The following is a 14,414-nucleotide window of genomic DNA, read 5'->3' as shown; positions in this document are numbered from 1 at the left end:
AAGATAAATTTAACCCGACCAGTATGCCTTAACAGGGTGTCTTATTGGCTCGATATTTACGAGGAAGCTGCAATTATAAAGCATTAAAAAATTTAAGTGGAGAGAGAGGATGATTGAGTTGATTTTTAAATGTCATATCACGTCATGTAAATTACTTACACTTAAGTACATGATGTACCTAAGTTACCGTCAACACAGTAAAAGAAAGAAAGTAATAGTTTTAAGGTCATTACTGCAATTAATCATCTTTAATTTAATTCTAACTATGAGAATAATTCTAACCAAGTATTTTGCCCGGGACAGATGATAAACGACGCTGGCTGGGCTTTAATAATCCGAAAATCGTCTGGTGAATGTGATCGAGCGTACAGACAATGAATGGATGAGTTCTCTGCGGCCACAGGAGGCGTCACAATGCCGTGTCCAGCGCTTCCTTGAACCCGACGTAACGCGAGTGGCTCCGTGCTCACTCTGCCATAAGCAATTAGGCATGCATCGTCCATGCGCCCTCCCCTCGGGCTTCGCTTTTGCAGTCTATATAAGAATTCGACACCGATTCCTTGTCATCTGTGTGTCTGTGACTGCAGTGCTGTGTTGTGTACCGGGCAAACAAACAAGCCAAGGTAGTACCTATATTAAGGAGCCGTCGCTTAGTTTAGCGGAAAAAAGTGTTTAACGGTTTTATAACGGTAACCAAACCCTATAGACTACTCGTAAAATATTTGATTATGTATAATTTATACATCAATTTATTATTAAATTGATGTCAGTATTATAACCAAGGTCGTTGTGATAGCTATCTTCATGGGTCATTGCATCATAATCGACGCCGGCCTCGTGTCTGTTTGTCGTAGTCTGCGTACTTATTTTCGCGTAGGATACCTTAACGTAGGTATCGGCTCGGCGAGACGCTGGTACATTTGTATTGGTGCTGATAGAAAATGTTTCCTCGCGCCACCCGCAACCGGATCGCCAAGGAGATGGCTAGGAAATGTTCAACGAAAACCAAATAGAAATGTCTCAATTTCCGGAGGTATGCTTCCTTGCAGCGTTCTTTTTATCTGAAAGTATTTACGTTCGTTCGAACATTTTATGGATTTAAAAAAATTCAGTTCTGGTATCATTGGAAAACATTTTAGTTAAAAATAGTTTTATAGCAATACTGAGATGAATATTTCAAGGATGTTTACAACTTCATAAGAGCGCTATATAATACTTAGGAGTTTTAAGTTACGCGGTTGTAAGATAAATTTAACAAAAGATTTGGAAAAGTTAGTTAGTTAACCAGATAGACATGATAAGTATCTAATTAATATTTTAAGGATAAAGTTTCATCATTATAATAATTAGCTACATACGTAAGTCTTTTGCGACTTTGATAATGAGATTATCATGATGTTGAACGTGCTTGAAATAGCAAATAATATTCGTAAGATGATGTGTTCCTCAGAATATGCCGCATGTAAATTTTGCAAGAGCAGGTCGGGCCATGGTTAGTGTAGGGTTCTGGGTGCGTAGACAAGATGTTAATCATTCACGTAGTAATCTCTATCACTCTTCCATATAAGTGCGATAGAGAGAGTTGCGTTTCGTTCGCTACGGAGCGTTAACTGGTTCGATTCCAGCCCCGGGCACTGGAGGCCCTGGTAATTTTTTCCTTTGTATATGATATTTATTTCGTTTATAGTTTAAATAGTAGTGTGACTACTTGTAAAAACACAAATTAAAATATTTTCATAAGAATGTAATTTAATTTGTTCTTAAAGTACTTACTGAGCTTACTGTGGGACTAGGTTGATCTGTGTAAAAATTCTTTACACAGATCAACCTACGAATAAAGATAGTTAAAAATAAAATTACAGGACAATTTTTACTAAAAATTGTCCTGTAATTTTATTTAACTATCTTTATTTAATCGAAGATGTCTATAAGTACCTATTTAATGATAGACTAATAAGTTTCACCATCCAGTTAATATGCGTGGTTAAGTCAGCGTTAGATTGTAGTAGGTAATTAGTTAACGCCAAACATAACAATCAGACGTAACTTAATCGCAGAAATCGCGCAACGGATCAGCCGTAACCAGGGCTGTCCATCGCCCATCTATTCGTACTTTAAAAATCTCGCCTTTGTCTCTTATTGTCTATAGGTATGTCGTTTGCACAAAAAATACTATGTACCTAATTACATACGAGGGACAAATTAAAAGTTTTTAGAATAGAGAAAACTGCAGTCACTCTTTCACTCATCACTCTTTATTTGCGTGCTTCCTGACCACATATTTAGATTTTCATTCGCATTGAAACGCAGAAGCGATTAAATTTGAAATTCTAAACGTAAACACTGTACTTAAATAGCCGTAAACTCTGAAGGTAAACAGAACCAGAAAAATATAACTATGATAACTCTGTTGTTGGGTGAGCCCACAATGAAAGTTGTATAAAATTATGACACGAAAAGTTTGTCGGGTCAAAATAGGAATAACGGACGAGATAAATTTTCAAAATTTTCAACAATCTTGAAAATACAAATGATAGCCATGTGACATATTTTCGTAAATTTAATGCTTTTTTTTTTAGTATATGATCTCTAAGTGTGCCTTACTAAGAACTTTCAGTGTTGCCTATGGATAAGCGCATCAGTGACTAAGCGATTTTTTTAAGTTGGAACGTTTTCAAATAAAGTTCCTAAGGGCTTTTAGTGTCAACACCAGGGAATTTGTTAAAGTTTTCCGATTACCCGCAAACCTTTTGTGTCAGTAGAATCTTTTTTTTAATATTACATTATAATTTTCTAAGGTGTCCGGGGCTAACCCTGATTTCCTCGATTTAACGTCCAGGCGTCTGCAACTTATGTTATGCCAGCCCTAGCCGTAATGGCCATTGAACGTGTTTCCAGAAATCGGACAAATGCAGTCGACCAAGATCATCGTTTTTCCGTACAAAGTATCCGACGTTATTATGTACGTGTTGCCATAACAAAGGTTTTGTGTGTTGACTTCAAACAAACCAACAACACATTGACACTTTAATATATATAGCTGGTCAAACAAGTTTGTCAGTAGAAAAGGCGCGAGATTCAAATTTTGTATGGGACGATAACTCTTTGCGACTACATTTTTTTAATTTGCCGCTCTTTTCTACTGACTCAAATGGCTTGACAAAGTATATATTCAAAGTACCTAGTGGTTGTTTTTCTAAAAGTTGGGTGTTTTCTGTAACTTACGATTTATTGCTCTAAACTAAATACGATTACAAAAAAAATTGGCTAAACTCCGGGTCCCCAGCGTGATCATAGGAATAATTCTGTAAGTAATTTGTTCTTAATGAAATTGACAATATAATGTACCTTGCAAAGAGCAAATGAAGATGTAGAAACTCTCCAACTTAAATTTTCTTCTTATTGATATTAATAAATTCAGATTGTGATATTCAGATATTGTATTGGCAAACGAAAGGCTCTCATAATTACAGACAGCCAAAATGTACACACAAATTTGCAGAAAGCTGTTCTATTTTCATTTATAAATAATAACCCTTTGTTTATTAAATTAATAAAACAGAGGTGTGTCAGGTAAGCGAAAGAGGTATGTCAGGATCGTAGCAAGTGGAAATCCGTGGTCTCTGCCTACCTCTCCGGGAAATAGGCGTGATTATAAGTATATATGTATGTATACAACAATGCAATCTGTAATAGAATTTATAAATACCATGTAATATAAATAAAAGTCTACAAATAAGGGCTCAAATTTATGCACAACTAAAGTGATATTTACACGACCAAGTTACACCTTTGTGTTTTCCAGAAACCAGAGAAATGCAGTCGTCCACGATGATCGTTCTCGCGTGCCTGGTGGCGGTAGTGGTGGCGGGGGCCCACTACGAGCGATACCCGGCAGTGGAGGCGCTCCAACAACCCGAACAGGTCCAAGAGGCTCTTTACGACACCCCCGAGCTCGAAAGGAGCCCCAGGACCAAGAGGGGCCTTCTACTCTTGAAGAAGAAATTGCTGCTTGGTATGAAATTTACTAAGCGCCACTTGGACCATACCACTAACCCGGGGTTAACCCATTAACCCAGTGATAAATTGTACTGGTCACCATGGTAACTCCAGGTTTAACCGGCTAACCCCAGGTTAGTGGGATGGTGCAAGTGGCCCTAAATGTAACATCTCTGTACGTATTCGTAGTGTTTTTTATGTTCCTGTTAGTGAATCAGAAAAGGTTGCAGAGCTGCTAAGCATGCGGTGTGTTTACGGTGAGACCTTGTCACGAACATATGAAATATTTGGAATAACAAGAGCTCATAGGTCACTGTGACCGTGTACGAAACCAACGTAATTATATTTGCTTACGCTGCGTCTTACGTAGGCGAACACTCGCAAACGCGAAGCGAAGCGGCGCGGCGCGGCGCGGCGGTCCCAAGCCCAAGGCGTTCGCGTTCGCAACGAGATCGCCCAGCCGGGCTAGCACATGATTGGCGCGAGAGTATCTCTGTTTAATTCATACAGTTAGTAATAGACGGGTAGTCTATCTGCGGCGAGATACTGTCGCGCCAATCATGTGCTCGGCCTACTGTAGGCCGAGCACATGATTGGGACAGGGACACTTCTATAGGTAGGTATCAAAGGATTTATTCACCCCGCTCCGCGCCGCTTCGCGTTCGCGTGTTGTTCGCCTACGTAGTACGCTGCGTTATATTGTGACATTATGAATAAAATCATTTTGGCAAATATTGTGCTTTAGGTAAATAAAAAGTTTGACTGTATTTGTAAAAAAGAACATAGATGAATGCATAATTATCTCTTAACGATTCTCTTTCAGATTGACCTAAGTAGAATAGGTAGAATCATGTAGTTTTAAGTAATTTATAAATTCAAACACAATGTAAAATTGTTTTATGAATAAATGAATAATAATAATAGGTAGGTAAGGACGAAGGAACGGTCAAATATAATACTTACTTACGTAATTAATTCTCAGAGCTAGGCTTTGACGTTATAATTTATTTACATAATTGATATACATATATATACAGTGGTACTACTAAACTAAATCTGACGAGCTAAGACGAGCAAAGCGAAGCGCAAGGGAACTACCTACCTTTTCTCGAAGCGCTTTGTCGTTTTTTTGAACCCTTATAAGTTGGGTTATACCAGATACCACCAGATACCTTGGGTTACTACAAGAACTATTGTATAATAAGAAATAATGAATACATTTTTCACCTGACGCTCATGTGACGGTAGCGAAACGGCCAAGCCACATATTTTGGCTAAGGTGTAGAGTTTGTGAAGTTTAGGGCTTGTAGAGTCAGAAGCTTGGCTCTACAAGAGATCTGATAACTTTTTGACAGTGCAAGCCTTATGGTTTCGTGACACTTTCGTCTTGGCAACATTCTACATGGCAATGTTTTAGGTAAGATTAATAACTAGCTTAAATCTAAAATAGCCTTTGACTACATCTGTAATCTAATAATAAATCAAAGAGACATCAGATAATTTAGTTAGGGCACACATGACAGGACACACAATAAATATCTCGGGGTAAACTAATTCAAGGTTACAGTAATCCAATCTGCTAAATCCGTATTGACCTATAATCTTAAGGCAAATATCGTGGCCGAGTTTGTTTACACTCTTCCAATACTTACTTGTAATAGCTATTCCACATAATCATATATAAATATTGTCCTTGTCAATAGAGGGACATTATTAATTGCCATAGAATGCTATATCGCAAATTTACCTTGTCTTGTGTCATCGGTCATCACATCACTATTACTAGATATAACATCTAACGTAACATAAAGGTAAAATCCGGTAAAAGAACATTTTGTGTATGGGTCAATGCCATTTAGCATATCTCAGTGTATGTATTTGGTTTACGACGTAATGTTTGTGTGGGAACCCATTGTCACTTAGCGTTTATTCATTTTCCAATACCTACGTCCGGAAAATTCCTTTCAATTGAATAATCATAGGTTAAGCCGTGAGACTGTTGACCGAAATAATAATTAAGTAAAAATTAAATTGTTGAGTACCTATTTAATTTGGCTGTTATAGATACCTGTTGCTTGAAAGTGTTTAATATTATTTTTCTTACCAAATTTTAAATATATCTACCTCACAAAATTTTAATAATAAATCATTTATTCAGGTAAAAGTCAATACAAAAACAAAAACAATTCAATTTCAAAACAAAATTTTTAATATGAAACGAGTATTTACTTATTTATATACTTGTTCAAATAAAATTAAAAAACATATAGAAACGTAATATTTAAGGCGAAGGTGCATACACGTAGACGTAAGTACATACAAGCAGAAGAATCTCTTAACAATAAAGTTGTGTTTAGATAATTTTACATAACTTGCTTGATTTAGTTATAGCTAGCTATAACGTACTGCAGTTTGCTATCTATAAAAGGATGAGAACACTTGTAAACCTGTTGATTACTTTTTAACGTCATTATTAAAATGGAGCATCCCACCATCACTATTTGTTTACATTAATTTTATAAATATGCATCAATTAGACCAAATTCAAGTCCTCCTTTGCTCTAATTCTAATACGATCTACTTTTATGGCAGTTTTACATTAGCGTCTATCATCTCATCAGTTAAGGGAACTTAGCGTTAGTGGCGTTATCTGCTGTAAAGGTTTTAGATTTCCATTTTATTGTGATGTTGCGATCTTTCAGGTGCCCTTGGGCTGAAGGCGGCAAAGATCGGCGCGGTCGGCGCGGGAGTTGCCGGCGCCATTGCGCTCAAGAGCAAGCACAAGTCAGTACCGACCACCGTCAGCGTCGTCAGCGCTGCTCAACACGGCCATTCGTATTCATATAACAGGTGATTGGTCTTAACAAACATCGCTAGCGCCTAATACAATAACAACTCATCCGGAAGGGAGTTCTACTTTGTTTTTTGACAGCTCGTCTTTTGATTTTTCTCACCGTAGGTATACTAACTTCTTCGAGACTGGTTATGTAAATTACAATCTAATTATATAAATGTTTTACTGTTATTATTCAAAAATGGAGAGATAAATTTTTTTGAACAGAAAACATAACTGTTTGCCGTCTATATCTTACATCAGTTTTCAAATTAGCTTCATCACCAAGACCATCATGCTACTAGCGTTGTCTCGGAATTATTACACGGCTCTCACTTTGGGAGCCTGGAGCCTGGGATAGCTGGGCAAGTGGGCATATGATTATTATATCATCACGAGCTGTCATAAGATAAGTCGAATTTACTTCCAGGCTTAACATGTTTACTTTGAATATTACAATGTATCATGACTCGATGATACATAACATGTTCTTGGATAATTTTGCGCTGTCATTCATAGCTTTAAGCAATTATCATTTCATGCTTCAAACGTTAACTATAAAATGTTAATCCAATTGGGAACGAGTTTGACCAAATAAGTATTTGATGGAATTCTAAGTCTATTAACGTTTTACTCAACGTTTGTAAACTGCGATATAATTATCATAATATATGTCAAAGGTAAACTAGCAAATGGTTGACGATAGCTTGAAAAACATATTACATTTTCTAATAAAACCTCGTTAAAGTATGAAAATAGGTCGTCTACCTATATATAAAAAATTCGCACCCACGCTAACTCTGAGGTCATTAAAGCCCTCTGCATCTCGAAAAACACGCTAACCTAGCAGAATCATTAGAAATATGATACGTAGGTAAGCATTTATTTAGCTCACGAAATATCACTCAATACCACCATAAAACAAACGCATACATACTCAGAGATTCTATTCATGTATTTAATATGATTACTAAAACTCTTTACTTACCAACTTACCATTTAATTAAGGAGTTCAATAATTTAAATTCGTTGTATTAAATAGCTAATAAATTTTCCAGCCATGCTCCCTCATATGACGTAGAAGTACATAGGTGAGTGCAGTAGCAAAGTGCCTTATTTTATCCACGTAGTTAGCCTTCTGAGCTTAATGCACTTACCCTGTTAACACCTGCATGAACGCTAATACGATTTTTAAAATTGGTTCGACGTTCCCATCCCCCGGCGTCTGACTGTCGAAGAGATTGTGTACTAATTTGAACTCTATATCTCTTTGCACGGTTTGCGAATATCATTATGCTCTTCTAAGCACTGCTGCTAATAGTAAGTGTTAACAAGTTCTTAACGAGGTCTTAGCCTAAATAACTGTAGTTTGAGAATTGATAATCTTAAAAAAATGGTGAATTACGATTGCAACTTGCAGTTAAAAGGGAATCTACCAAAATATAAGCCTGTTATTGTTATTTAAATTGAAAAGACCTTGACTAATTGTAACATCGAGATCTACCTTTAGGATGACTCAGTCTATGTATATTTTTATACATGCATTTCATCTCATGCTCTTTGTCCTATGCTAGTGAATTTAATGAAGTAATTTTTACGTTGAATTTTATGCAAATTTTGTAACCATTATCGTCATAGGAGGCCTTTACAACTCCAAAGGTGTAAGGGGCCGACGGTATTTAAAATAAAAACGTTATACAAACAAGTGCGAGTCGGACTCGCCCACCGAGGGTTCCGTACTTTTTAGTATTTGTTATTATAGCGGCAACTATACATCATCTGTGAAAATTTCAGTTGTCTAGCTATCACGGTTCATGAGATACAGCCTGGTGACAGACGGATGGGCTGGTTACTTAAATGCTTTTTACAATCTCGTTTGATATTGTATTCGCGTAGGTATTAACATAGCTAATTTGTAAACAGGCTTATGCAGCTTCCTTTTCAAACTCAAAGATATTTTATTTGTAGAAAAATAAAAAACTTTAAAGTGATCACTTCATACATAGATAAAAGCCCATTTATAATTTTGAAACGAGCTTTGTGAAAACATATTTATAATAAGATTTTAGCTTAAGGCCGTTCCATCGGTTTGCCGCTATCACTGGCACATTTCGCAAGAAAGAACGGGAAAGACCATGCCCGCCAAGTGTCAATTTTGATCGAATTTTGTCGATTTTTATTCATTTTAAAAACGTTGCCTTACAATATCAAAATTCGAAAGCTGTAAAATTACTACGTATTTCACATCACCTATTCGAAAAAGGGATTATTCTTCCCCGCTAGGAGGGATCAAAGTGGCACTTTTCTTCCCTGCTAGGAGGGATCAAAGTGGCACTTTTCTGTTCTAGGACACGATTTTTCTTAGACTTATATTGACCGGGATATAGACCGTGAATCATTCAAAACTCTAACGATTTTTTCTTTTTTGCGTACTATTTTACCTAAAGGTACCTAATTAATATTTTGGAACATAATAATTTCCTCATAGGTGATCTGAAAAACAGTATGTTTCACATGGTAGCAAAATTATTTCCACCTTGGGTGTTATCACTTGAATCCCTCACTACGCTCAAGATTCTATTTTAGAATCCCTCGCTACGCTCAGTATTCAATTATAAAATCATTCGCTTCGTTCAGGATTCAATGTACGCCCTCGCCGTAAATATATGTCATTTTGCTCTCTTGTCACACAATCTACTAGTAACATAATAAAATAATAAGTCACATAATAAATAACCGAGTAAAGTTTGATTAAATGTCAGTTAGAGGTTACTTTGGGAATTGTATCGAGCGAAGTGTCATAATTCGTGTATCGGAAGATGTGTTATTAAAGATAATATACTTACATATATTTTTTCCACATCTACGAATATCAAAGTCTCTTAGAAAAATATGATCATATAAGGAGATTTTTCGCCTTCTGGCTCAAGAAACGGCCTTGATAAGAATTAAGTTTTAAGCGAGTGTAAAACTTATTAAAAAATTACCATCTTGTTATTCTTCTTCAGCCGGTCCCTCAATACTGAGGAACGTGACATCATGTCCTTCTGCTGAAGACCAGGTTTCTCCATAGAGTTCTGTTCCTTGCCAAGCGCATGGCCTCGTGCAGTTTTAATTTCATAGGTGCCGTAATTTGAGCGCACGAAAAAAATTACCATACCTCCCATACAAGTAATTATTAATAAGTAAAGTCGACCTAAGGATAAGTCATGTATGGAGTGAGTAGGTACTCTAAGCTAACTTATTTCACTATGGGTTTATTTTAGTCTTTTGATCAATTAGTAAAGTATTTAGGTAAAATTAGAAAGATGATATCATCTCTTTTCTGGAAGCTTGTTTTTGTTTATTATCTCGGCCAGGCGAGTATAGTCTATTGTCTTGGACGCGCAATTCTCCAGGATGAATAAATATTCCTTTTTACATTTTATTATCTACAAGAATTCAGGAACGGAGTTATTACCAAGGTTTCCATACAAAAAAATCCTCGTATCTTGGAGAAGTTATTACCAACCTAAACCCGAATTCTTTATAAATAAAGGAGTAAAGTATATGCCTCTTTCTTCAGGGCTGCTTCTCGACTTAATCAGCGGCCAGGCAGGCCAACCTATATTCAATGTTAGAGATATACATATTGCATTATAGTAGGTTATCTTAGCGTTTATCCCGGTTGCATTGAATACTTATAGCTACGGATTCGTCGAACACTATAGTCTAGAACAATAAAAAACATTCTTTAAAAATACTTTATTTCTGCACTAAGTCATACATTTAAGTTACAATTATAAAGTATCAGTACCTCTTTACTTGAAAAATATTACCCTAATTTTCGCGGCATTTAGGTAACATTGCAAAAATTAAGAGAAATTACAAGTCGTTTATAATTCCCGTACGTGAGCCTCATACGAAAAAGGAGTAAATATATGTTTTATTTCAATATGTCGTCTGGTGGGACACGCAAGGGCATCATTAGAGTATTTGTTTTATTCGTGAAGCCGACCGGTTTCTATTGAATGCCCATTATATTTAAATATTATATCACGAGGTGATGATATATGAATATTTAGCATCCCAGCTTACTGCTGGCAATTTCGATTAGGTAAAACCCAATTTTTATAGCTTGGTACAAAAGAATGCGGATTCCAACATGTTCATAAACAAAATATCTATATCAAACCTATTAATGAAACGTCACTGAAGTTTGGGCTTCCCAGTACAATAATTTTTCAAATTAATTAAATTATTTAGGAGCATAAAACCCACTAGTTTTCCTATCATTTTTTTTACGATTAATAGTGTAGGTACTCATATTCAAATCACCAATACTGTAGCCGAATAAATGTTGAACGATGTTTTTCTTTTATTGCCCAGCTACATTTTATTTTATACGATAAAATCCGTATTCGGGTTACAGGTTTTCTATATATTTTATGTTTTAATCATTTAAATTGAACACTACCGTTTTTTTTTGTTTCGCAGCTGGTCTGGTTAGTCGCGTCGCGCCGCGCCGCGCGAGTTTTCTGATGTCGCCTCAAGCGTACTTCAGAAAAACGAGAAGAGCATCACTTAAGTATTTGCTAAGATTGTGTACATTTTGTTTTGTTGGTTGGAAAATGAGTATTTTCAATGAGTATTAAGTTTTGTCGCGGATTTGTAGCAGTGCTCTAAAGTTGAACCGTGAAAATTGTATCATAAGCGACGAAACGAAAATTCGGTAAAATTTCGTTTTCTTGCTCATTGTACAATTCATTGTAGTAAGGAAGTATCGTTGAAATGTTGTTTCTGCCATATTATCTGAAAATAAGTTTTAAATTTTGTACGCTGGTCGAACAGACTGACACGAACTTATCACCAGGCTATAATTGTTTGTAATTAGTTAGAATTTTGGGCGTTTTCTATAATATTTATAGTAAAATGCTGAGCTTCTAGTAATTTAGTGTTACAATTTGTTTGTATAAATAATTTCATTATATTTGTTGGTTTTATTTTATACCTAGTTATACAAACCACCTAAGTTAAAAAATATAAACATATAAAAAGGTGTATTGGACAAAAATCTAACATATTAAGTACACTTTAAAACTTTAACATAAGACCTCCGAAGACTTCATAATTTATAAGGGTATTTTTATTAAATTACGTTAACTTTGGCGTATGGCTACTTACTTATGGAAACTAAATTGCATGGTTAATGTTCGTTTTTTTTTTTTTTTTATTATTATTTTTAATACATAATAATTAAATGCTACTGCTACATATATGTATATATGCCACATAGCGTAATAATAGCGTTGTTAACACAAATATTATACATAGGTATTTAACTCACTCGATTAAGCAATTGAAAACTATGAGTATGACATATCAATGACATTTCGAACATCGATAGTTCATGATAGTATACTTGCGATTAAAATGTACGAACTCGTACTAAACACTAATCAATATGTAAACAGGCCCTAAGGCAAGTGTACACACTCGTAAAGTTCTTATCGGGTATAATTAAATTATTGCTTATCTTCAAAATGGTATTTGTTTTAATTGGAATTAATTAAAATTGATAGAAATTGATTGAATTGACAAATCAACTTAATTTATGCTTAGGAAAATGCTCCGATCAACATTGTGTCGCCAATCCAGGCCGCGACGTAACTGTGGCCCCTTTTTACTCTTTGGAGCGGCGAAGAACCGGCGGACGGATTGACGACTGTAGCCGCTAGACCAGGGGTCACCAATTAGTTTCTGCAGCGGTCCGGGTCTTAATATAAAATGACCATCGCGGTACGTTTTTCCTTGAGTTTATTAAATAAGGAAAGAAATAAAATAGGCTGGCGGTCCGGATGCGGGCCGCGGCCCGCCATTTGGTGACCCCTGCGCTAGACCGTTCAAGTCTCCGGCCCAATTGTCTCGACCTAGGTGGGTGGAGAATAAGGCTCGGCAACAATCCCAACTCCGATTTGCCATTCCGCCAGGCTTTGGGCCAACAGGTCCTGGGCTCTGGCGCTATGGTTTATATTTCCGCATCCCACACGGCACAGTGGGGCTCCGCTGAACACTGCGCCGCCTTATGGTCAGGTTTTCCGCAACGGTAGCACATTCTGCCACGATCCTTCACATGCCCGCACGCCAGGAAACGGAAATAACGCATTACTCTCTTCTCACGTAGTTTGACCTGTGCCGAGGACCACCCCACAAGGAGAAGACCGCCATCGGCCACCCTTTTCTGCCGCTGCGACCGGGCAGAGGACCCACATGGTGCCGAGACCACTGTAGTCCACGCTGATATCACCTACTTTAACATTAATTTTATTTTGTTTCTGGCTTTTTTATTGCTATAAGTAAAAATACTTCTGACTATAATAATGTCATGTTATTTTGTGATATGTTTATAAAAAGTATTAGTTACGTTACTAAATATCTAACTACGGTAAAAACGGTAAAAACGGGACCCTATTACTAAGACTCCGCTGTCCGTCTGTCTGTCTGTCCCCAGGCTGTATCTCAGGAACCGTGGTAGCTAGACAGTTGAAATTTTCACAGATGATTTATTTCTGTTGACAACAAATACTAAAAACAGAATAAAATAAATATTTAAGTGGGGCTCCCATACAAAAAACGTGATTTTTTTGCCGTTGTTTGCGTAATGGTACGAAACCCTTCGTGCGCGAGTCCGACTCGCACTTGGCCGGGTTTTTTTCCATTAATGTTGATGTCAACAACTTAGCTTATGAATTTGTTAAAAGGAGGTGCTGATACACAATTCCAACAGGTTTTGTTAAAAAATGCCAATTCATTTACAATATTTACATCATAAAGTTGAAGCATTTTTGACTAGCATTGATGAGTAGGCAGCTAATAGTTGGCCACTACAAAAAGAACACAAATAGGAGTAAAGTTTGTTAAACTTTTAAATAACCGATTAGATAAGTATCTCTTTTCTTAGATATTAGACCCAGACACAAAAAAAAAAATTCATCGATCCTGAAAATATTTTAACCTTTAACATACAAACGCTCTTACAAATACTTTTTATTACACGCCTCAATATAAGAAAATAATACAGAAAATACAGGAACTTAAGTAACATAATTTATGCCATAATAATAAATTTAAGGAAGTTATGATTTCGCTACTTGTGACGTTTTTTATAATTTTTTAACAGAAATAAAAGTTGTTTTAAATGCTTTGAAAATAGAAGGTACAACATGCTAGTCAGAATGAAATACCCGCACAGTACCGTTTCGAAGCACCAACAAGTTTGAAAAGAGTCGTGTAATCTTGGGAAGCACTTACTGAAATGCCTCAGGGGTTACCTCGTAGTAGTTTAGCAAAAGAGTTTTTTCTTACCTCTGTTCACTCCGACCCTAGCCACGAATAGCAAAGCATTATTTGCTAGTATGTTCGACAAAAAAGTCCAAGCTAAACAGATCGTTGGACTTCTTGCTCCATACTACCTATTACAGAAAAAACTCACGGTACCTACCTATAAATCTACGTCTTTGAGATGACTTAAAAAAATATTTAATTTTTGATACTGATCTTCTTATCGTGTGAAGGGATCATAAGAATCATAACTAAATAATAT

At 36.2% G+C, this 14,414-nt stretch overlaps 1 protein-coding gene across 4 annotated transcripts; it reads left to right on the top strand.

The window, feature by feature from the left end:
• The first annotated feature begins 387 nt into the window (after positions 1–387).
• On the top strand, positions 388–11,801 carry LOC134756275 (uncharacterized). 4 transcript variants are annotated; one of them, XM_063693106.1, is made up of 5 exons: positions 388–623; positions 3,806–4,015; positions 6,702–6,783; positions 7,891–7,923; positions 11,309–11,801. In XM_063693106.1, exons 1-5 carry the CDS (start codon positions 491–493, stop codon positions 11,319–11,321), a joined length of 471 nt encoding a protein of 156 aa, XP_063549176.1. In that variant the 5' UTR covers positions 388–490; the 3' UTR covers positions 11,322–11,801. The 4 variants fall into 4 exon arrangements, with proteins under 4 accessions (XP_063549176.1, XP_063549174.1, XP_063549175.1 ...); XM_063693104.1 differs by having other exon boundaries at positions 389–623; positions 6,702–6,849; XM_063693105.1 differs by lacking the exon at positions 7,891–7,923 and having other exon boundaries at positions 409–623; positions 6,702–6,849.
• The last annotated feature ends 2,613 nt before the right edge of the window (positions 11,802–14,414 follow it).

Source organism: Cydia strobilella, chromosome 3, assembly GCF_947568885.1.
Source record: "Cydia strobilella chromosome 3, ilCydStro3.1, whole genome shotgun sequence".
NCBI classification, from domain to species: Eukaryota; Metazoa; Arthropoda; class Insecta; order Lepidoptera; family Tortricidae; genus Cydia; species Cydia strobilella.
The sequence above is the reverse complement of the archived record's forward strand: the minus strand, read 5'-3'. Positions and strand labels throughout refer to the sequence as shown.